This window comes from Gadus chalcogrammus, chromosome 8 (genome assembly GCF_026213295.1).
Source record: "Gadus chalcogrammus isolate NIFS_2021 chromosome 8, NIFS_Gcha_1.0, whole genome shotgun sequence".
Lineage (NCBI taxonomy): Eukaryota > Metazoa > Chordata > Actinopteri > Gadiformes > Gadidae > Gadus > Gadus chalcogrammus.
The window spans coordinates 1,972,725-1,997,070 of record NC_079419.1 but is presented as its reverse complement, the minus strand read 5'-3'; the positions used below and the strand labels follow the sequence as shown (position 1 = coordinate 1,997,070).

General features: G+C 40.7%; 1 protein-coding gene and 2 long non-coding RNA genes across 3 annotated transcripts; all 3 read right to left on the bottom strand.

Moving 5' to 3' along the window:
- Positions 1 to 9,265: 9,265 nt before the first annotated feature.
- Positions 9,266 to 10,514, bottom strand: LOC130387840 (uncharacterized). Its single transcript, XR_008896358.1, has 4 exons — positions 10,408 to 10,514; positions 10,297 to 10,328; positions 9,968 to 10,113; positions 9,266 to 9,862 (listed from the first exon to the last, which is right to left on the bottom strand). It is a non-coding gene; the product is annotated as an uncharacterized LOC130387840 (long non-coding RNA).
- Positions 10,515 to 12,967: 2,453 nt separating this feature from the next.
- On the bottom strand, positions 12,968 to 14,553 carry LOC130387151 (deleted in malignant brain tumors 1 protein-like). Its single transcript, XM_056596147.1, has 3 exons — positions 14,273 to 14,553; positions 13,761 to 14,081; positions 12,968 to 13,338 (listed from the first exon to the last, which is right to left on the bottom strand). Exons 1-3 carry the CDS (start codon positions 14,382 to 14,384, stop codon positions 12,968 to 12,970), a joined length of 804 nt encoding a protein of 267 aa, XP_056452122.1. The 5' UTR covers positions 14,385 to 14,553.
- A 3,796-nt stretch (positions 14,554 to 18,349) lies between these two features.
- On the bottom strand, positions 18,350 to 19,012 carry LOC130387838 (uncharacterized). Its single transcript, XR_008896355.1, has 3 exons — positions 18,925 to 19,012; positions 18,783 to 18,811; positions 18,350 to 18,597 (listed from the first exon to the last, which is right to left on the bottom strand). It is a non-coding gene; the product is annotated as an uncharacterized LOC130387838 (long non-coding RNA).
- Between the last annotated feature and the right edge of the window lie 5,334 nt (positions 19,013 to 24,346).

Here is a 24,346-nt window from a genome sequence, read left to right as displayed (position 1 = left end):
AAATAACAAACATAATAAGCATGTTTTCATCACATACTTTCGGAAGAATGGGATATTATTCATTGGATAGGAAAATAACCCATAGATTTAGTGTCATGTTATTTTAACAGAAGACAAAGCAGATAATGTGTAGCCACATGTTAAATGTATTACCTTCACAGACAACTCCAGCGTCCTCCTGGTGACCACAGTTGTGGGTCCACAGTCCTCTGTGGCCACACTGTGTGAGCTCAGATTCGCGGCCATTGCAGTTGACATTATCCAACCCTATCTGCCCTTGGCCAGGTCCAAAATGGGCCCTTTGTGGTGCAGACAGCACCCTCCCGCAGCCCAACTGTCTACACACCACCTGGGCGTCGAGCAGGTCCCAGTCATCATCACAAACTGTGGCCCACTGGCCCTGGAGGAAGACCTCCACCCTGCCTGAACAGGGGTTGTTGGAGAGACCGTTGACCAGTTTCACCGGAGATGCAGCTACGACAAAACAGATAACTTGTTTCAATGAAAGCAATACGCTATATTTATCAGAGATAAAAGGTTTGGAAATATTTTTGGTTTTACCTCGAAAGCCTACGAACCATTAAATGAGATATAGAGCAGAGATACAGGTTGGACACCATTGCCCTGCCTCATCAGTCAGAATGAAGAAATTAGAGAACAGCATCACACCATAGGTGTTGCAGGGGTAAGCAGGGGATACGTCCACCTCAATATTGAGAAAACATCCATTTGTGTGAAAGAAGCATAGGACCAAAGCATAGTGCTTTTATTATGAAAAACCGTGTGAGAACTAGCTTGCCTTCTTTTCTAGATAACTATCTGAAGTTATAGCAGACCTGCTAGAGGAAGAGGATTTACAGTGGTAGGCATAAGTTTAGGCACCCATGCTACAGCTGACTACAAGAGGAATAAAAAATCGTCTTATTGAGATTGATCTTAATGCCTTTACTAAACGATGAGGAAAAATCCAACCTATAATGACATCAATTTTCTTTGTGAATGAATAACGTATCGAAAATAAATATATGTTCTCCATTAAAATACAGGCTGCATAGGTGTAGACACCCGTATTTTAGATTCCCATAGATGTAGGCAGATCTTTATTTTTAAAAGCCAGTTATTTCATGGATCCAGGATACTATGCATCCTGATGGAGTCACCTAGGCCTTTGGAATTAAACTAGCCCCACATCACCACAAACCCTTCACCTAGAGACTGGCATGCTTCTTTTCAGTAATAGCAGATATCCTGAACCAAGGATCAATATGCTCATATGAGGAACTAAAAGATAAACATGGACTAAATGATACAGAAAAGTTTAAGTACCTAGGTGACACTGACACAAAAATTGGATAAGGGACCAAATGGACCTCAACTACGGAGTAGCTACAGAAATGTGAGCCTGGGGGGAAGTATGTAGAAGGAAGGATTGGAGAGGGTGGGTGCATCATGGGGGGGGGGGGGGGTATGTATGAGAGGGTGGGTGCATCATGGGGGGGAGTATGTATGAGAGGGTGGGGGCATCATGGGGGGGGGGGTATGTATGAGAGGGTGGGTGCATCATGGGGGGGGGGGGTATGTATGAGAGGGTGGGTGCATCATGGGGGGGGTATGTATGAGAGGGTGGGTGCATCATGGGGGGGGTATGTATGAGAGGGTGGGTGCATCATGGGGGGGGGGGGTATGTATGAGAGGGTGGGTGCATCATGGGGGGGGGGGTATGTATGAGAGGGTGGGTGCATCATGGGGGGGGGTATGTATGAGAGGGTGGGTGCATCATGGGGGGGGGGGGTATGTATGAGAGGGTGGGTGCATCATGGGGGGGGGGGGTATGTATGAGAGGGTGGGTGCATCATGGGGGGGGGTATGTATGAGAGGGTGGGTGCATCATGGGGGGGGGGGGGGGTATGTATGAGAGGGTGGGTGCATCATGGGGGGGGGGGGGTATGTATGAGAGGGTGGGTGCATCATGGGGGGGGGTATGTATGAGAGGGTGGGTGCATCATGGGGGGGGGGGGTATGTATGAGAGGGTGGGTGCATCATGGGGGGGGTATGTATGAGAGGGTGGGTGCATCATGGGGGGGGGGGGGGTATGTATGAGAGGGTGGGTGCATCATGGGGGGGGGGGGTATGTATGAGAGGGTGGGTGCATCATGGGGGGGGGGGTATGTATGAGAGGGTGGGTGCATCATGGGGGGGGGGGGGTATGTATGAGAGGGTGGGTGCATCATGGGGGGGGGGGGTATGTATGAGAGGGTGGGTGCATCATGGGGGGGGTATGTCTGAGAGGGTGGGTGCATCATGGGGGGGGGGGGGTATGTATGAGAGGGTGGGTGCATCATGGGGGGGGGTATGTATGAGAGGGTGGGTGCATCATGGGGGGGGGGGGGGTATGTATGAGAGGGTGGGTGCATCATGGGGGGGGGGGTATGTATGAGAGGGTGGGTGCATCATGGGGGGGGGGGGGGGGTATGTATGGGGGGTGACTGGATGTGGGGAGGAGGGGGGGGGAGACAGTGTGCACTGTGGAAGTATGTAGGAATTGGAAAGGATGGATTATTGGAAAGCTGTGCATGTGTGCACGAGGGGAGTCTGTGTGTGAATGAGAACAGCAGGAGTATGAATGAAGTGGATAAATATAAAAAGGTCCCAAAGATCATTATACTGTATGTTGCTATATTAGACCTTAAAATGTACTAATGAGGGGGGGGGGGGGGGTATATGATTTCCTGTATTCTGCTGCATTTTAGGGTGACCTGGTGGAGATCCTAAATGTATTCTGGTGGGGGGAAATTCTATCTATTCATATATCAATCCAACACATTGCATATATTTGAACAGTCTGCTGTTTCGTTGTCAGCAAAGCATTGACCTTTTGGAACAGCTTAAAAATGCAGTTCTGAACCGCTAAAGTTATGAAAGGAAAAAAGACTGTTTGGATGAAGGAATAATCAAATGGATGTCAACTGTAATAACAAATTTGAGGTATGTAACATTTCTTTTGGGTCATTTTCACTCAAAAATGATATATTCCCCAAGTAAAATGCGAACTTCAAAACAAATATTGTTTTATGATATCGGAATATTGTATCAACACACATTTTTATAAAACTTGTGATGCAAAAAGATCCACAAGTACAACATGTACTGGATTAATACTATGAGAAACAGACCACTATTTCGGGAGCACTCAACCATGTCGCCTCACTTTCAGGGACCAATACATTTCATAAATTGTATAATACATTATTATAAAACTATTACTATAAAAATCCTCAAGTACAACATGTAGGCCTATAGCCTGATGCTATGAGAAACAGACCACTATTTTGGGAGCACTATGTCGCCTCACTTTCAGGGACCCATACTCAATTGTTTGATTAAGGCATTAAGATCAATTTTCAAAAGATGATTTTTTTAGTCAACTTTAGCATGGGTGCCTAAACTCATGCCTACAACTGTACATGCAGCACGACAAACAATGACCACAATGGCTATTAGGAACACAACTTTCCTTCAACTTTTTTTTTTCTATTTTGATTACATGCCATTACTTGCAAGGGGAAGATTCACGTGTATTAAAACATAATATTGGGTTGTAAAACATAATGGTGTATTAATTGATAAATGCTATATTTATATATATATATATATATATATATATATATATATATATATATATATATATATATATATGTACATTTTCCAATTACCCTAGACTGATCCATTAACACAATGTCACTATAAATCAAAAAATTTCAAATCAAGTCTGTTTGTATCCGTTGCAAAGAAGGTTTTAATATGTGCCTACCACATACAAACAGATACAATCGACAGAAAATGCTACATTCAATTATTTACATATAGTCAAAAGAAAATAGGCACATTACTTACTGAAACATTTGTATTTATGTCGTTTTAAGACTTTTAAGAAGCGGTTTTTATGTTTGTTATTTGAATATGTGATTCATTTATAGCTGACCTATAGAGTTAGAAAGCTCAATCTATATTGTACGCTATATCATAACATAGAAACCCTAATGATAAGGTTATTTATTTTGTTTCTTAAAATGGACGTTCACGTTTACCAGATAACTGCTAACAACGTAAGCAATAGGCTGCATTAATCAGAGACAAATGGTAGGAAAATTTGTTTTTTACCTTGTAGTCCTACAAACCAATCCATGAGATACAGAGCAGAGAGAAATATAGACCATGAATACATGTTAGATACTGTTACCCTGCCTCGTTAGTCAGAATGAGGAAATGATGGAACGGCATCGAACCAGAGGGGTAGATTAAGATTAAGACGCAATATTGTTTCTCCGCCACCGTGTGTGTGTGTGTGTGTGTGTGTGTGTGTGTGTGTGTGTGTGTGTGTGTGTGTGTGTGTGTGTGTGTGTGTGTGTGTGTGTGTGTGTGTGTGTGTGTGTGTGTGTGTTTGTGTGTGTAGGCGTTATTCAATAGCCTGGTGATTCGTAGGCTATAGGCCTACGTACAGTAGGAATATTCATACTGATTTAAATAATAAATGTTGTAGTATTTCCCATCTTTGCTGAGCAAGAATTTTGTTCGAAAGTTCAGCGATTGAAACAAATAAAAGCCTTGGATATTGAAGTTTTACGGTAGGCCTACCACTGTCATGCACCTACCCGATGTCAAGTGGACCTGGTTGAATTCACTGCGGGTCTCTCTTCTTATATCCAGCTTACCAAATATATTGTATTACTGTCCTTCTCAACACTCTCTGATCTCACCAAAAGAATTGCAGCACAAAATCAAGGGATATTTAGAATAGAAAATAATGAGTTAACTATGACATTAATGTGATTAATCGCGATTAAATATTTTAAGCGCTTGACAGCACTAATATATTCATATATATATATACATATATATATATACACAGTACACAGCCTATTCATTTAATATCTAATATAGATGTATTAGATAGTATATTATATTAACGGTGGCCCTGCAGTAACAGTTAAAAGATAAGACAAAAAAGCTTTCCGCTTCAGCTCCTCCCGGCCTATCAAGCGACACACAGTCTCAAAGTGTGTGACTAAAGTGAAATGCAGTGGTATTACAGCAAACGATGCGCACGGAAAGCAATGCTTAACCATAGAGGATAAGCTCAACAACAGCTACACTGAAGCGCTTCACTTCTAGACCTTACAAAAAAGAAAGTTGCACGTCAACAAAGTAAAAAAAAAAAAGGTTTACACTTGGATCAGATTTTCCATGAAGTTGCCTGGTTCCATGTAGACATCAGTTGTCATAACACCTCTGGAGGTAGTGTAGGCTATATAAAAAAAAAAAAGTATAGTCCTCATGTTCAGGGCCGTAGCCAGAACCCCCCCCCACACACAGTACCGTGTTGCTGCTGAAACATTTATTTTAGGAAAAACTGTTTAGTAAAACTATAACTGAAGTATATCTGTGTGTGTGTGTGTGTGTGTGTGTGTGTGTGTGTGTGTGTGTGTGTGTGTGTGTGTGTGTGTGTGTGTGTGTGTGTGTGTGTGTGTGTGCGTGGTGTTGCTACAGGTGATCTGTATCTATATACATCGAGGGTTAGGCTATGGTGAGGGAGAGAGAGACAAAGAGGTGATAAAGGTCGAGATCCTGCTCAGGCTTCTTCTGTTCTGCAATGAAATAAAGAATTCATTGAATACACATTCAACCCAAATCAATTCAGTCGACTCAAAACTGTTGAATAAAGAATGCATGTAGTTAACATTAAGCGCAGTAATTGCAGTAATGGAGCGTTTGGTGGGGTGGTGCAGTGCTAACAACTTGCTCCTCAATGCAACAAAGACCAAGGAGCTCGTTGTGGATTATAGGAGGAAGAAGACGGTCATCCAGCCGCTGATGAGAGGCGGGGTCTGTGTGGAGAGGGTCTCTGACTTCCGCTTCTTTGGCGTGAACATCATGGAGGACCTGACCTGGGGCGTCAACACCACTGGGCTGGTGAAGAAGGCCCAGCAGAGACTATACTTCCTGAGAGTTCTCAAGAGGAACAACATCCCCCAGAAACTGCTGGTGTCCTTCTACCGCTGCTCATGTAGAGCATATTGACCTACTGTCTGTGTGTCTGGTTCTCAAGCTGCACTGTGGCACAGAGGAAAAGGCTCCAGGGGGTCATAAAGGCAGCGCAGAAAATCACCGGCTGCCCTCTTCCCACTCTGGACGAACTGCACAGCTCCCGCTGCCTCAAAAAGGCCAAATCCATCCTGCAGGACTCATCACACCCCGGTCACATACTGTTTGAACTACTGCCATCAGGCAGGAGATACAGGTCAATGAAAACGAGAACAAACTGACTACAAAACAGTTTTTATCCAACAGCCATAACCTCACTAAATGTTGCTACCAGAGCATAGTTGTGTTGGGTTTTACATTTGTGTAGGCACATTTATAAATGTGAATGTTTGTGTGGGTGTGCCTTATGTGTTTTTTAGTGTACTTAGTTGATTATAGTTTTTATTTATTTATTTATTTATTTATTTATATGTACTACCTCAATGTGATGTTTTTGCACTGAACAAGGACTGCACTTAATTTCGTTGTACTTTACTTTACAATGACAATAAAGATATTCTATTCTATTCTATTCTATTCTAATGCCATAGCTTATGGTCTTACCTCCTATCAAAACAAGTGACGATTCTTCTGTGGCTATGCCCTCTATGTTGCTGCTTCACGGTAATCCTCTTCTTCGTTGGGGTAACACCAATGGTGCTGCTGCACCTTCACTGCTTGCTTATACATGGCAGTGAATCTCTCATCACTTCAGCCACTTTCCTTCCTTCACCATGAGCACAAATGATCTCCCCATCTGGAGACTGAAGTCGTATTGTCAATAGCAGTATGTATGCCACCTAGTGGTGGAACAGCGGATAAACACGTTTTAATTACCCTGCGCCGTTATCACAGAAAAGAAACTTAAAGATCACCTATTATGCTACTTTTCTGTTCTTCATTTCTTATTAATGACTCCTATAGAGCGACCTGACACGAATCACAGCACAAAAAACGATGTAGGTTTTCGGTAAACTCTTCCTCTCATATGGGCGCTTTCAGCATTCTGTCAACACTCGGCTTCGTCCTACTCCGCCCCCTCGCCCCCCTCCTGCCAACCCCACTCCGGTGTGATTGGTTACCTTACGGAAGAGCATGTGGCAGCATCTCCATACATGGAAAATCCGGATTGTTCTACGTAGATAAATCCCGGAAATGTGAACAAGTGAATGGCCACCGGCGTCCCGAGTGTTTAGTGCTCTGCACAGCCACCCCAGACGGTCAGCAGGGAACACGTCTAAATGCATGTACGTCATTATTTGACACTTTAGTATGGTTAAACATGACTATAAATCATTATAACAACTTTGATAGGTCATAAAAGTCGAAAAAGCATGATAGGTGCTCTTTAAGGAAAAAAATAGTGAGGACATGAGCTCGGTCTCCTCAATGGTACCAACGGCCCTGCTCGTGTGTAAACTGCGTGATCCTGCCTGAACCAGAAATGAGGTAGGCACGACCTCAATATTTCATACAGCGGGTTGACGCTTGCCTGCGCCGGGGAAATTGTGAAAACTTTGCAGCAAAACAGAGACCATGAATGCAATAGTCATGCGTGGATCGAGATCTGTACATATAGAACTGATAGATTCTATATGGCTATCGATGTAGATCTGCAACCACAATGTTCATTATGCAACTACAACTCATAAACGTATATGTTTTTAGAACTATACAACTTTATGAAACATTCAATAATTGTGGTACATCACAAACTAAATGTAATTACGTATTCAACAATCCTCCTTCATATCTACCACACATGAAACACGTTATGGATGTTTTTTTACATTGTCTAACCAGCAGTGAGGCAAATGGTTCAAAGGTGAGGACAGTTAAGCCTGAGAGGGAAGGGCTTTAGTGATATCTGATTCATCAATAGGTCATGAAGTATCGTATTTGGCTATTCGATTTTAAATAAAACAATTCATAAATTATTTGAACAAGATAATGTTCTTGAAAATAAGTAAATGATAAAAAGTAAAGCAGCAGTGCCAGCTTTGGGCAGATATGTCCCCAATATATTGTCTACATTATGTGAAAATAATTGTAATAGATTTAGAATGAATGGTGGACAAAATGTGGCGTGTGCACCATGGGGGCCATACAGATAACCTTTCATGGGGCCCTAAAATCCTGGCTACGCCCCTGTGCATAACAGTACTGCTGCCAGGGCCCAATTCAGAAAGACAAATCTCCTCACCTTTATGCCACCTTTCCTTAACCTTTGTGGACCGTTTCGTCATCGGGTCGAGGAGAGATGAAAAGGTGCTTCCTTTCGAACATAGGAAAAGACAGCCCTGTTTAAAATGAATTAGACTCCTAACCGACGTCAATTGCGCGGTGGCGGGTATTACTGACCTCTAGCGTCTCTAGCGTGAAACTACAGTTTTCCGAAGATGGACTACAACAAGCGCTCTTTCGATCCATGCGTTCTTCCCGTTTGGCCAACCGGAATAATTTAGGCCACTTGAATCCCAATTCACATTGGGAAAAAAAGAGGCTTAATTTATTACTGCATTCACTGCCCCCCCCCAGTAGTATTTCTTAAATGTGAAGTTGTTGGTTTGATTTTCTTATGGTGTAAACTATGGCAATGAAAATAACTATTATGTTGGTGTTTCATGAGTTCTTTAGATTATTCACCTCTGCTCCATAATGTTTGGTTAACTCTTTTCTTTTCTTTTCTTCTCTTCTTCTGCTTTACCGCGTCTCTCATGTGTCTTCGCATAGAGTTGGTAAATTTCGTCGGCGGCCTGTTGCTTTAAACATTGCCGCCGTAAAGGATTATGGGTTACACATATCTCCTTTCCTTTCGTAAAGGTGGGTCAGGAGTAACCTATGCTAAAGGAGGGTTAAAGGTTGCATCGAGGCACCTTTCCTAAGCATTATTAGAATTCAAACAACCTTTCCTCAAAGTATTTCCGGGTCATCTTAACGAGATGATATGGAAGCATATATGTCGCAAAATTCTAATGGCAATGCAATTTGCAATTTGCAATTTAATAAGTCATTACATTATGCAATTGACAATTCATTATGCAATTTAATTAGGTAATTTGTAAATAAGTTATTCAAGGTGTGTTTTAATATGCAAAGTGACAATGAAATCCTCAATGAAGTTTGCAAAAGTTATAACAATAAAAATAGAATAACATTGTCAAATTTTTTGAGTTCCTTTATTCAAATTGTAAAGCTATAGCGTCAAATAATAGAGGTTGAGTAAGCTGAAGTTTAAAAGATAAAGACACAAGCGCAAAACATGAGTTGGTTTGCAAAGGACTCAGGTTTCATGTTATTCTCCAAAAATCTTGGACACCTCTTACATGCACTGGCCAATCACAACACCCGATGCATCGGGCCATGTGTGACAAACACAACCTTGAGTAAAGTAGCCAAGTATAATCACAGAAATCAAACCCCTATACCACATATATGGGTTAACATAAAGATGTGACATGCACGAGAACAATGACAATCCCTCCTAAGACAAAAAGCATGCATTCAAATGAAAAAGCAACATAGGTGATTTTGGAATACATTCATAACGCAGGCAGTCTTTGATTGTAATATTAACTAGTTATCATTAACATACAAGTCATTCTAAGTAAAGTGAGAGGAAGAATGAAGGGGGCTCCTTTGTTCATTGTGGCTGTCATAAAGCCCTCCCCCTCTCTTCCTGTCAGGATGAGGTGAGCCAGGAATAGAGGGGTTCACAGCTTTAAGGGGTCCACTTGGAGTCAGCTCAGTAACCGGGGTTCATCTCAGGGGCAGCAGAAGCTGTGGATGAGGGACATGTCGGTAACCCTCGGGATGTAGGCCTTCGTTGACTCTGCTTTTCCACACTTATTTCATTCATGCCGGCAAGATAAAGCTGATACTTACTTTAAACCTCCAGTCAATGTCTCCCATAGAGCCTCCTAGGTGCTTATGGGGTTGAGTTCTATGTCAGTGGGCTCAAAAGGGAGAGGAGGGGGTCCTAACAGACTCTCATTCAAAGAGATGGCGCCAGCTTGGTCACAGTTTGGACTCTGGGAAGAGAATGTAATGTACGTGCGTTTTGTTGTTTAATTATCTTACAAACAACATTTTATGTTTTATTGATATGTTCAATATTTATAGTGGTTTAACGTTGACATTTGGAAATTCGAAGGGTATTTATCGGAGGTAAGAAATGTGAATAGCAACATACTTGGAGGGTATAATTTACTTACCTGTTCAGAATCGAGGTTTTCTCTATGATGCTCTATTGAAAAAAAAAAATGAATAAATCTGCGTGGGAGTAAGGTTTTATTTAGTTCAAACTGTGGACTAATGTGACTCACTCTTTTTCCTCCAGCAATAAAAGATTATCAGAATGATGATGGGAATGACGAAGGCCGACCGACAGAGGATGATTAATTTCACATTGTTTTTGTTGTCAATGTCAGGAATACCTGTCAACAAATAAAAACAGAGGACGGGATTCAACAGGGATGAGTCAGTGATCCATCAACCTCATCCAACCGGAACACTAACTTAAAAAAGGAACAGTAGGATGTCTTTCCTCTGTGACCAATTCTCTTTTTCCCTTGCCAAACAACCAAAGCAGTCACTGGTGAATGTGAATTCTTACTATCGCAATGCATAGATGGCAACAATTGACGGTGACCAGTAGGGATGGGCAAAATGATTCTTTTCCGGGAACTAGTTATTTCAGTTCAGTTCACTATAACGATTCGTTTATTTGATTCGTTCGTTTTGATTTGTTCGTTACATCAGATTACATCTTAAAAAAAATTAAAAATAAAAAAACTTTTTATTTTTTTTAATTGGTCGTGAGTCAAGATAGGACCGTCAAGACCGCATTCCGCCGTTTGGAGATGCCTGCTATATAGTATGTCGAACGTCCCACCAATACTTATACCACTTGCTTACTCTCTATATTTCATTCATGGTTTTACATTTAGAATTTTATTTTACTTTACATTTAATTCTTCATTGTTCAGGCATTACAGAACTTGCATGGTCATAAATAAAAAATACGAACTGCAGTTTAATTTCTTTGTTTGTTCTTAAATTGACGTAGAATGGAGCAAAGACTCCTGGGATTGGGAAATGCGTTTATCCAATAAACAGATGGAGGTCAAGTCTATTTTCGAAAAAATGTAGGGGGATATATGAGTCGAATGGTATGACCCAAGATACGTCAGAGAGAGAAAGCGCGCATATTCGACAGTACCGCCTTGTCATTGGTTTACCCAGGTGCCATTCCAACACCATTGCTACCTCTCATTGGCTGAATCTTTGAGGAAGTTGTAGACTCAATCAATATAAGTCGCGGGGAGACGGAGCTCTGTTCGTTTGTATATTTTATTTTCGTGACCATATGTTTGGTTAAAAAAAAAGAATCAAAGAACCAGTTCTTCTTGTTTTGGGGAACCAGTTCTTGTCGTTCACGTTCGGGATTCGTTCGTTGTAACGAATCAGTCGCGACCGACACATCCCTAGTGACCAGTCACAAGTCAGTAGGGTGCAATGAGGTGAGGGTCCCCAAGCGATTCAGAGTGAATCCGAGTCACAGCTCGAGAGCAAATGCCCTGATAGCGTTAAGCATTTGATCATTTTTGTGGAAATTCACCCAAAACTTCTCACACGTCTCAAGGGCGATGGCCACTATAGACATACATAGTTACAATTCTCAAGTGGAAGTGAGACTGGTCAACGGTCTCTCCAACAACCCCTGTTTGTTGGATTATGAAGTGGAATTGTGAATTTGAATGGGTTTTTAAAGGGGTGATATTAGGCCACCAAGTGTGAGTGTGAATAGCCATAAAAGCTCTTTGATATTCTGCCGGCTTTGAATGGCAGAATATCTTAATCACACTCACACCTGGTGGCATAATATCACGCCCTTCGATTTTCTAATATTTCCTTAGAGAACTAGAACTGTTTGTCACTACGACAACAAATAAGGCTGAGAGCCTTATTTGTTGTAATAGCAGATAAACAAAAGGAAGACTTTGGCAGGCAAAATAATAAACAAGACTGTAAGATATCAAGACCATATTTCAATGAGATTTTTAGATTTCGATCTCACTTTGGGAAATCCAGCAAGATTTATCTTAAAAGACACAATGGGTCCAACAGACAGAAATGTCCAGCAGGCAAAATGTGACCGCATATCAGAGGGCCCCCTGGAGACAAATCTGTGTTTTCGGGGACATGCTTCCCGAGAGATGATACATTGGCAATGTATCATCCTCTGCAAGATGGGAACATCTCCACCCTGCCTGAACAGGGGTTGTTGGAGAGACCGTCGACCAGTCTCACTGGAGGGACAGCTACGAAAAGATGATTGAAGAAGTCATGGCATGAACACGCACTTAAATCAACAAACAGGGGTTGTTGGAGAGACCGTTGACCAGTCTCACTTCCACTTGAGAATTGTAACTATGTATGTCTATAGTGGCCATCGCCCTTGAGACGTGTGAGAAGTTTTGGGTGAATTTCCACAAAAATGATACATATATACATATATCGTATTTTTTATTTATGACCATGCAAGTTCTGTAATGCCTGAACAATGAAGAATTAAATGTAAAGTAAAATACAATTCTAAATGTAAAACCATGAATGAAATACAAACTGTGCCCCACTGGCCCTGGAGGAAGACCTCCACCCTGCCTGAACAGGAGTTGTTGGAGAGACCGTTGACCAGTCTCACTGGAGAGGCAGCTAAGACAAAAGGAAAACATTTGACTGCGGGTTGATTGAAGAATTCATTGAATGAAGACAACCTCAAATAACAAACATAATAAGCAAGTTTTCATCGCATGCTTTCAGAAGAAAGGGATATTATTTATTGGATAGGAGAATAAGCCATAGATTTAGTGTCATGTTATTTTAGCAGAAGAAAAAGCCGATAATGTGTAGCCACATGTTAAATGTATTACCTTCACAGACAGCACCAGCATCCTGCTGGTGACCACAGTCGTGGGTCCACAGTCCTCTGTGGCCACACTGTGTGAGATCAGATTCGTGGCCATTGCAGTTGACATCATCCAACCCTATAGGCCCTTGGCCAGGTCCAAAAGTGGCCCCATGTGGTGCAGACAGCACCCTCCCACAGCCCAACTGTCTACACACCACCTGGGCATCGAGCAGGTCCCAGTAATCATCACAAACTGTGGCCCACTGGCCATAGAGGAGGATCTCTACCCTGCCTGAACAGGGGTTGTTGGAGAGACCGTTGACCAGTCTCACTGGAGTTGCAGCTATGAAAAGAGAAAAGATATCAACGAGAACGAGTTGATTGAAGAAGTACTGGCATGAACACAACCTCAAATAACAAACATAACAGTTGAAAAGTATTGACAGCCCATGCATCGGCAAACCCAGCGACCGCCTTTTCCAGTGATACGTCTGTGAGCATGTCATTAATAAATACTCCTATGATGCCAGCATCTTGAACGTGCCTCCAACGGGCCGCAACTATGCCTCCAAAAGGGGCGTGTCTTTGTTGATCAGCACTGGGTCTTTTTTCACTCCCAAAAACACACATGCACACACATGAAGACAATGACAAAGACACACACACACCCACACACACAAACACAGAAACACACACACACACACACACACACACACACACACACACACAAACACACACAAACACACACACTAAATGCAGGTTTACCATCACAGATGATGCCAGCGTCTTGGGCGTGTTTGCAGTTCTGAGAACCAAACCCTTGATGTTCACAGTCGGTTATTGACGTTTCATTTCCTCCACAGTTGACATCGTCCAACCAGATGGGTCCTGCTCCCGGTCCAAAATATGCCTTGTTGGTGGCTGATATGGCACTGCCACAGCCCAGCTGTGTACAAACCACCTGGGCATCATTCAGGTCCCAGTCGTCATCACAAACTGTGCCCCACTGGCCCTGGAGGAAGACCTCCACCCTGCCTGAACAGGGGTTGTTGGAGAGACCGTTGACCAGTCTCACTGAAGAGGCAGCTACGACAAAAAGAGAACATGACTACTGTTTGATTAAAAAAGTTATTGAATGAGGACAACTTTAAACACAATAACCATGTTTTCATCAAATGCGTATTTATTTTATAGTAAAATTAGCCATAGATCTAGTGTCATGCTATTTTAGCAGAAGACAAAGCAGATAATGCATAGCCACATGTTAAATGTATTACCTTCACAGACAACTCCAGCGTCATCCTGGTGACCACAGCTGTGGGACCACAGTCCTCTGTGGCCACACTGTGTGAGCTCAGATTCGTGGCCATTGCAGTTGACATAATCCATAATAGGTCCTTGTCCAGGTCCAAAAGTGGCACCACTTGGTGTAGACAGCACCCTCCCACAGCCCAACTGTCTGCACACCACCTTGGCAGCGACCAGGTCCCAGTCATCATCACAAACTGTGCCCCACTGGCCCTGGAGGAAGACCTCCACCCTGCCCGAACAGGGGTTGTTGGAGAGACCGTCGACTAGTCTCACTGAAGAGACAGCTACGACAAGAGAAAAAAAGATGATTGAGTTGATTGAAGAAGTCATAGCATGAAGACAACCAAAAATAACAAACAAAACTAGCCGTCACGAAGGGGAATCCAACAAAAGGTGAATGCAAAATATCCCTTTTAAATTGAGGATCATACGTGTCCATAAAGCATTTGTACCATATTGTGTGTCATTGGTTTCACTAGTTATTGAGAGTACATATTTTTTAATGCTCACGAAACATTCGCTGTACAGAGAAATCTATCCAGATGGACATTATGCGCCCTTAGGCAACAAGGATGTAAAGTAAGGCCTGAACACCAAGTTTCAGGAATTTCCCCCCGTCAGGGTAGTTGGGCTGATTGTTTGACTTTGACCGCGACTTATTACGCCCTATGGGCAAACTGATCCCAAACTGTTTGGAGAACTGCTTACTGAGAATACAAATGTTGGTGAGAAAAGTAAAATTGCTGTTGAGCAATCAGCCTGAAGAATAGGGGTTGCCAATCAAGAATAATTATAAATATAACCGCAAGCGGTGGTTAACGGGGTCCGAGCAAAATTAACTCAAGAACACACTAATGGAAGATATATAAATATAACATAATTGTCATATTTAAGGAAAGATGTTCCACTTATAAACCTGAACTGCAGCCTCATTCACATGGTTAACATGTCTATTGATAAGCACACAACATCCAGAAAACTCAAAGCACACATTTCTCAAGTGATTTAAGGGGTTTCTTCAAAGCACCTGAAAAATCGTTGAAATGATACATTTGTAGTCAAGAACACATAACAAATATAAATATGACAAGAGTTAATTATGAAGGAAAAATGGTTATTAAAGAAGTGCACCTCAATGCCATACTGTGTCTTCGCAGTCAGATTCTTGGAAACTAATGAGCCAGAATGTTGATTAGCTGATGAATTTCAGGTGCTGTTCAATGTTGTGTTTCTTAAATGAGTGGCCATGACAGAATGTCATGTTCAGCTTGTTCATAATGCTCAAATGAGGACTCAAACTCTCAAACTATGGATCACCAGTACACAGCATTATCCCGTTTCGCCACTGCCATTCCTGAACTGCATGAAGCCTCAGTCACATGGTGAAAATGTCGATTGATAAGCAGACATCAAGAAAACTCATACATGTGTAGCCACATGTTAAATGTATTACCTTCACAGACAACACCAGCATCCTCCTGGTGACCACAGTTGTGGGACCACAATCCTCCATGGCGACACTGTGTGAGCTCAGATTCGTGGCCAGTGCAGTTGACATTATCCAACCCTATAGGCCCTTGGCCAGGTCCAAAAGTGGCCCCATGTGGTGCAGACAGCACCCTCCCACAGCCCAACTGTCTACACACCACCTGGGCATCGGCCAGGTCCCAGCCATCATCACAAACTGTGGCCCACTGGCCCTGGAGGAAGACCTCCACCCTGCCAGAACAGGAGACATTCCCTCCATTCACCAAGCGGACCTCCTCCTCAGTGGCTGGGTGGTTGTCTGGTCCTTGAGTAGCGGTCGTTGGATCACTGGTATGACCTGTGGTATAATAGGTTGTATACGTTTGAGGTATGGAAGGTATTGGTTCAAAAGCCTTGGTGTTCACTCACTGTCTACCCACCTGGAAAACAAGTCTCACTTAACTCACAAGGCTACCACTGGCCCAATGCTGCCAAACTAAGTAGGAAGTTGACTGTAACAAGATATCTATTGCTGCTCTCTGGACAATAGTTTGCCTGATTGATGATATGTTTGAGTTTAAACTCATAACTTATGGATTTAAAATGTGCATCAGATATTTATTTGAAAGCAATGGGCTACATATTTCTGAGATAAATGCTAGAAAATAAGTTTGGAGTTTTACCTTTTATGCCGACAAAGCAATAATTAAGCAGATAAAAGGCAAAGAGAAATAAAGAGCAGAGATACATGATAGATACTGTTGTCAGAATGAGAAAATGTGAGAAAATGCGTTTAACCACAAGAGGATATATATTGGGGTGGGGGGGGGGGGGGGGGCTTGGGGACAGCGGGGGAAATTGGTTATCTTGTTTCTGAACAAGACAACCAATTGAATAAGAGGACAAGCCTTCCTGCCTTATTTGGTATCAAAGCAGACCAACATGGGGAAGATTACCTGTATGCAACATGACAAACAAGACTAAGCGACCATGACCACAATTTCTATGGGGAAATAAACTCTTCTGTAGAACTTTTTTTGGTGGCTACTAAAAATGGATGCCATGATGTGCGTCTCACTTGTAAGTCACTTTAGATAAAAGTGTCCGCTGAAGATTCAAGTGGGTTGCAATACATAATGGTGTCTCAAGTGATATACACTAAATATTCACACCATTATAACATATTTAAAGGAACACTTCACCCATTTGCATTAAGCTTGGTATCATCAGAAACCCAGTCATATTTGTAATAGTCTTGCATCCTTCCCTCAATTCCTCCTGAGACAGGAGAGATCTGCATACCTCTAACACTTCCAGCTTCAAATTACGTAAAATGACGATTTTAGCGTCATTCAAAGCAGGAAGTGTAAGGGGGAGCTCTAAAAAACTACAAGCACATTACAGATCAGTTCCAGTGGGACTTAGGGGTGTATGGTATAAACGGTATAGAGAGTACGCCGGTGTGAATTTGCGCTACGGTATGGATTTTTCCATTACCATTGTGACCACACGAGCGCTAAAGAAGCAATGATTTAGTACCAGAGACGCAGGCGTTTATTCATAATATCATCCCATATTAAAAAAAGGCAAGCCCTTTTCTCCAGCACTGGCAACTTTTTTTAATCAGTAAAAAATACACCCATACACACACACTCAGATGTGATCAATGTTTTAATCGGTTATGGCCCAGATACGTTAAATTATTGTTTTCATTCAGCTTCAATAACATTCAGATATGCATGATTCCTAAAATCAATGCAAAACACAGATATGTGTGATATATTTTGAATGTGTAAGATAATGAAAAGAGAAAATGTTCTGCAAAATAAGAAAACAATACAAAAAAGAATAGCAGAAGGGCCATCGTTGGAAGATAGTGTTTAGATGAAGGAAAATATCTATATTTTAAAATAGTACCACTTTTTTTACTGGATGTGCCCCTGTGTATAACTCTATAGCTACATGAATAGTCTCTCTCCTCTATCCATCCAGCTGCTCTTTGAATGTCTCCATTGCTGTGAATGGTTAAATAAATGTGTAAAATATGCTTAATAAGTTGTCCTTACAAACAGCAACTAAACTTCAGAAAAAAATAAACTATGTGAAGAAAATCATGTTCGGGGTGTCCGAGTATCAGCTGTGGTTATTGCTCTGACCGGCTACTTCCTGTTACTTCCTGTTTCTGCACAAAAAAACCCAATGGGGTGTGAGAACTAGCCTGCCTTCGTTTCTCACTAGCTATCTGAATTTATAGCAGACAGGCTAAAGGAAGAGGAAGTACATGCAGCACTACAGACATTGACCACAAAGGCTAATAGGTCAACTTTTTTTTTACTATTTTGATGGTATGCCATCACTGCCAAGTGGCTTCAGATAAAAAGTGTATTAAAACATGATATTGGGTTGTATGATAAATGCTATATATATACATATATGTGTTTATACACAGACCGTTTAGGCATATGCAAGAATAAGGTATCAAAAAAGAAACAAATGATATATCCAATTAAAATATATTTTAAAATACACACATAAAATGTTTACAATATATTATCTTATATATGATGGAGATAGATTCTGTACAAAATGTTTGTATTTCCAACATTTCGGGAAATATAAAAATATAAAAACTAACCCTAACCCTATTTTTATTATCAGCATCTTGCACAAGGACCACCTGACATTAGTAGTCAGGGATTGGACCAGCAACCCCCTAAGCCCATATTGGGTTTAGTTCCATGTCGGCGGGTTCTAAAGGGAGAGGAGGGGCTCCTAACAGACTCACATTCATATAGACTGCGGCAGCTTGATCACAGTTTGAACTCTGGGAAGAGAATTTCAAATATAGTTCATGTTTGTAGTTTAGTTATATTAAAAACAATATTTTATATTATGTTATAGGTTAAATAAAAAAAATATAAAGTATATAAAGTATAAAAAGAATAGTTAACAAAGTGGTTAACGAAATGTGAGATGTGAACCAATTCGGAGAGTTTGAAATTGGCTTACCTGATCAGAATGGCCTTTGAGGTGATTGTCTACAGACAAAAGAACCACAAACAAATATTATAGAACGATACACAAATAATAATATTATATGATAACATTTTATTTGTTTCATTAGGTAAAAGTGGAGACTAATGTGACTTACTGTTTTTTCTCCAGCAATAAAAAATGACCAAAATGATGATAGGAATGACCAAGACCGACCGACAGAGGATGATTAATTTCTCATAGTTGTCAACTGTCAAGAAATAAATCCAGAGAAAGGGATCAAACAGTGGACGAACTTTATCACGAACATGCAGAAAACATAAACTCCTAAAGTAGGAACATCACTGACAGAGCTGCAGATAACTAGAGAGACAGAAGAGCAGGAACATTGTTTGATGCACTGTCCGATGCACTGGCCGACTTAACGGGGATGAGGGATTTATCAACATCATTGAACAGTGCCACTCCAACTTCTATAACTGTGACTTAAAGTCTGTTCTGGAATTCTTAACGCTACCATGTATGGATGTCAGTAATGCACTGAGCCAAATTAATAAATGTCATTAATGATGAATGCCGTTCTGTATGAAGGGTGTTATAGACGGCACTGTATTCATCGGTTATGTGAGAAAAAGCTTTAGGACGGAATTAAAAACAGTGGAATATATAACAGGAGCATTTACAAGTCTGCCCTTCACTAATAAATATTTGCTGTGATCTTACCAGCATCTTTAAAACACAGAGGTTTAATCTCCATCGTGGCCTTTGACCAGCTCACTTTGTTGCTATGGTTACAGATGGCGATCGAACCATTTGACAGGTAGAGGTTGAACGGGGCATCAGAGGTCATGACCTCTGCTGGGTCTCCTCCATCCTCAGAGCAGGTCCGAGGGGTGCACGTGAAGGTGGAGTTTAAGGAGGAGCTCTGAGTGCTACAGGTCACGGTCACATTACAGGATTCAGGACTGGGAGACACAGACGACACATTCAGGACCACTGGTGATACCTGCTCTGGAACAAGGAGAGATCATTAAAATACAAACAAAGAAACAGCTTGTATAGTATGTCTCTACTCTGTTTCAGTTAACATACCTTGAACTGTGACGTGGTAGTCGGCGATAATTGCAATGACCTTAGTAGCATCTAATGCTTGGTAAAGTCCACTTTCATTCAATGCTAGGTTTTTTATTTTCAAAGAATAATTTGCTGTTGAAAACTCTGCCCTTTCTCCAAAGTGATTTTTTTGAAATAAATCAGGATAATATGTTATTATGAAGAATTCTTTTGATCCTGTTGTGCGTTTCCAATGGAAGACATCAACTTTGAATTTCGGTGTTTCAATTTTCATTACCAAATCATTTCCCTTCAGCAAAAATAAGGAATTATTTGTGTACCCTGGAAAAAAAAAAATTACACAAAGTAATTTTATAACATGCATACATAATTCTCCAGCTATCTAGACTGATAAATAAACACAATGTCGTTGAATATTGATAATCATTTTGCACATCAAGAAACAAAAACGAATCCACTACAAACAAGGTTTAAAAATGGGCCTACCACATACAAACAGATACATACAACAGAAAATACTACAGCTTATTATTATTATTATTATAAATGTAGCTTTAGATAACAGCCTGCGTACCCTGCACTTACACTGGAAAAAGGGTTTTAAGCCGTACTTCATCTGATTATTATTTTGTAATTCAATTCAAATAAACATTTTTTGTTTTATTTTTAAAATAACTTTTTTTTATTTCAAAATACTGTGAAATATAGATATTTTTAATTAGGAGCTCAATTAAGAAATATCCATTTTGACAAATGTAAAATTTTAAGGTTGTGTATTCAACTGATTAATAATTTTGTCATTCAATCCAAATAATTTTTTTTTGTTTTCTTCCTAAAACACTGTTATGTTAGATTAGGAGCTCAATTTAGAAATATTTGTTCAGACAAATGTACAATTTCAAGGTTACGTACAAGCCTGCGCATGCGCATTAAATACAAAGACGCTTACGACTATTGGACCAAACCGCAGTGTTGCCAACTTAGCTACTTTTCAGACCCCTTTGGCGACTTTTTTTCAAAACAGCGACAAGCGACAAATCTAGCTTCTTTTTCAGCTGCTATTGGTGACTTTTGGCGACTTTTTGAGGTGAAAGCACTAGCCTTGACCAGAGTGACGATGACTCACTGGTTCTGTGAGCTAGGACAGTCTGTCTGTGTCTGGAGGGAGGTCTGGAGTAGGTCTAACTCTACCTGAAGGTTGTTGGTTCGATCCCCGGCTTCACCAAGCAGAGTATCGAGGTGTCTTTGACAAAGCACCTAACCCTGACTGATGTCGCGATGTGATGTCGAATCCAGACAGAAGTGCCCCAAGGCCATTGGGGGCGGGAAAAAATGATGACGATGATGTTTACAAAAATATGTTATGTTTAAAAAAGTTCATGTTTAAATGAGAAACAATTGTTTGATTAAATTGTAATCTTTTTGATTGGATAAAACAAATTATTTCTGATAGATATTTCTTAAATGAGAAACAATTGTTGGAGTGAATCAATATTTTTTTGTTTAGGATTTAACATACGATTTAAATGTATTAACTTCATTCAAAGAATAGAATTATACTTGGTGCCAAGTTGTATTATTTAGTTTTTATGAATATAGGAAATATTGTTTGAGGCAAGCTATATATTTGTCATTGGCTCAAGTTATGCAATATAGATGTGAACCATTACCCTTGTTTTTTTTAATTGGTTCAACAGAAGGCTTTTTCCAGAGTATCTGCAGACATAGCCTATTAAATGGGCCCTATTTTCTGAATTGAAATAGAATCACATGATACAGAAGTCATAACTCCATCTTCCCCTTTGCTCAGTTTTATGGTCACACTGTTCCCTAAAATAGCATAATAGATACAGAGTACTTAAATAATAACTACACTGGAAAAAGTCTTCTGTTGAACCAAGTAAAAAAAATATGGGTAATGGTTCACATCTATATTACATAACTTGAGCCAATGACAAACATATAGCTTGCCTCAAACAATATTTCCTATGTTCATAAAAACAAAATAATACAACTTGGCACCAAGTATAATTCTATTCTTTGAATGAAGTTAATACATTTAAATCGTATGTTAAATCCTAAACAAAAAAATATTGATTCACTCCAACAATTGGTTCTCATTTAAGAAATATCTATCAGAAATAATTTGGTTTATCCAATCAAAAAGATTACAATTTAATCAAACAATTGTTTCTCATTATCGTATACATCATCATCATCATTTTTTCCCGCTCGGCTCTCGCCGCTTCATGGCCTTGAGGCGCTTCTGTCTGGATTCGACATCACATCGCGACATCAGTCAGGGTTAGGTGCTTTGCCAAAGACACCTCGATACACAGCTTGGTGAAGCCGGGGATTGAACCAACAACCTTCAGATTACCAGCCAACCCGCTCTACCACCTGAGCTACTGCCGCCAGTGGGTCATCGTCACTCTGGTCAAGGGTAGTGCTTTCACCTCAAAAAGTCGCCAAAAGTCACCAATAGCAGCTGAAAAAGAAGCTAGATTTGTCGCTTGTCGCTGTTTTGAAAAAAAGTCGCCAAAGGGTTCTGAAAAGTAGCTAAATATAGCGACAAAATCGCTAAGTTGGCAACACTGCGGTTTGGTCCAGTAGTCGTAAGCGTCTTTGTATTTAATGCGCATGCGCAGGCTTGTACGTAACCTTGACATTTTACATTTGTCAAAATAGATATTTCTTAATTGAACTCCTAACTAAAAATATCTATATTTCACAGTATTTTGAAGTAAAAAAAAGTTATTTTAAAAATAGACAAAAAATGTTTATTTGAATTGAATTACAAAATAATAATCAGATGAAGTGCGGCATAAATCCCTTTTTCCAGTGTAGTGCAAAATTCTTCCCTAATTGCTGGATTACTTCTCAGGTCATATGTACCCTGTAATGAAATATTAGGTACCCAGTATTTAAAAAATAACCACAGTATAAGGTTTTTTAATGTCCATAATTGTTACCCTCTTATTAAATAACTTAAAATCTTGTTTTTCATATAATTATTGGTTTGTGCTGTACTGCTACACAAAAAGTACAAAAGATGACGCCGTAACTCCGGAGTAGTTCAGTAGTCCAGGAGTACTTTGCGAGCTGTAATCTAAAGCGTTACCAATGTTTGACAGTTAGAAAAGCGCAGCCTACATTGTAGGCGATAACCGAATAGAGAAAAAACATCTAAGAGCAACGCCCATCCCCTATAGATGATTAATCGTTAAACAGTTATGTTCTAACAATGAAAGCAATAGGCGACACATATCAGAGACAAATGGTAGAAAAATAGTTTTGGGATTTACCTTGTAGGCCTCTGAACCAAAAGCTAAATACATAAAGAACCGAGAGAAATACAGAGTAGGGAGTCATGGTAGATACAGTGGCACTGCCTCGAGAGGAAACGTGGAGCGCCTCTCTCTCTCTCTCTCTCTCTCTCTCTCTCTCTCTCTCTCTCTCTCTCTCTCTCTCTCTCTCTCTCTCTCTGGTTTTATTAACAATAAATACTGTTTGTAGTACCCCTTTTCATCAGAGGATCTCATAGGGCTATTTGTGTATATGTGTATACACACAGCGCAGAGAGCGGATAGTGTGTTGAGAGTGTGTATTGTGATTAAGTGGTGGCCTTATGCCATAAAGTACCGCATATTTCAGCCAGACAGATAGAACTCAGAGGAGTTTCTTTTATCGATTGATAAGTTTGTAGTTTCCCCCACCGCCATATTTGGAGTTCTTCATAGTCTCTGTAGCCCCCCATCTCAACATCTCCCACCACTGGATGAGAAGAGACCTATTCCCAGCTCTATCTCAACGCCCCCCCCCCCTGCTCGCTGAGAGAAAAATATTCCCAGTTCTATCTCAACATCTCCCCCTGTACCACAAGAAGAGGACTATTATAAGTCCCAACTAGGTGACCCCCTGCTTTCCAAGAAGCTAACTAGTGTTTTCTCCGCACCCAGCCCCAGAATCCCCTTAAGTGTCTGCCCCCACCAGGCGAGCCCGAGTTCGCCTTACAACAATAGGGTAACCCATTGGACAGCCGTTCACAACCCCTATCCACATTCATATAGATGTGAGAAGGAGGCCATACCCCCTTTCTAATATTAGTTAAATTGAAGGCTTCTTCTTATTGTTCTCTCTTCCCCTCACTCCCTTTCTCCCTAAACACCTAGCTATGTGTTAGGACCAGATTGTAAATTGTTGTATTTGTTTGTGTATTTGAGTGTCTGTGTGTGTCTAAGTGCTTCACCAACATGAGATGAGATGAGAGATGAGACATTATTCTAAATATTCTCTTTTCTCTTCAGGAAGTGGCAACAAAAGCAGTGAAGGATGCCCAACAATCATCATTTTAATTGTGTACATTATTCTAAATATTCTCCTTTCTCTTCAGGAAGTGGCAGTATAAGCAGTAAAGAATGCCTAACACTCACAGACATTACGTTTTTCCAGGTTGCTGGGCCCATCTGTCTGTTTTCGTGCGTTTTGTGTATCACAACAGTGCA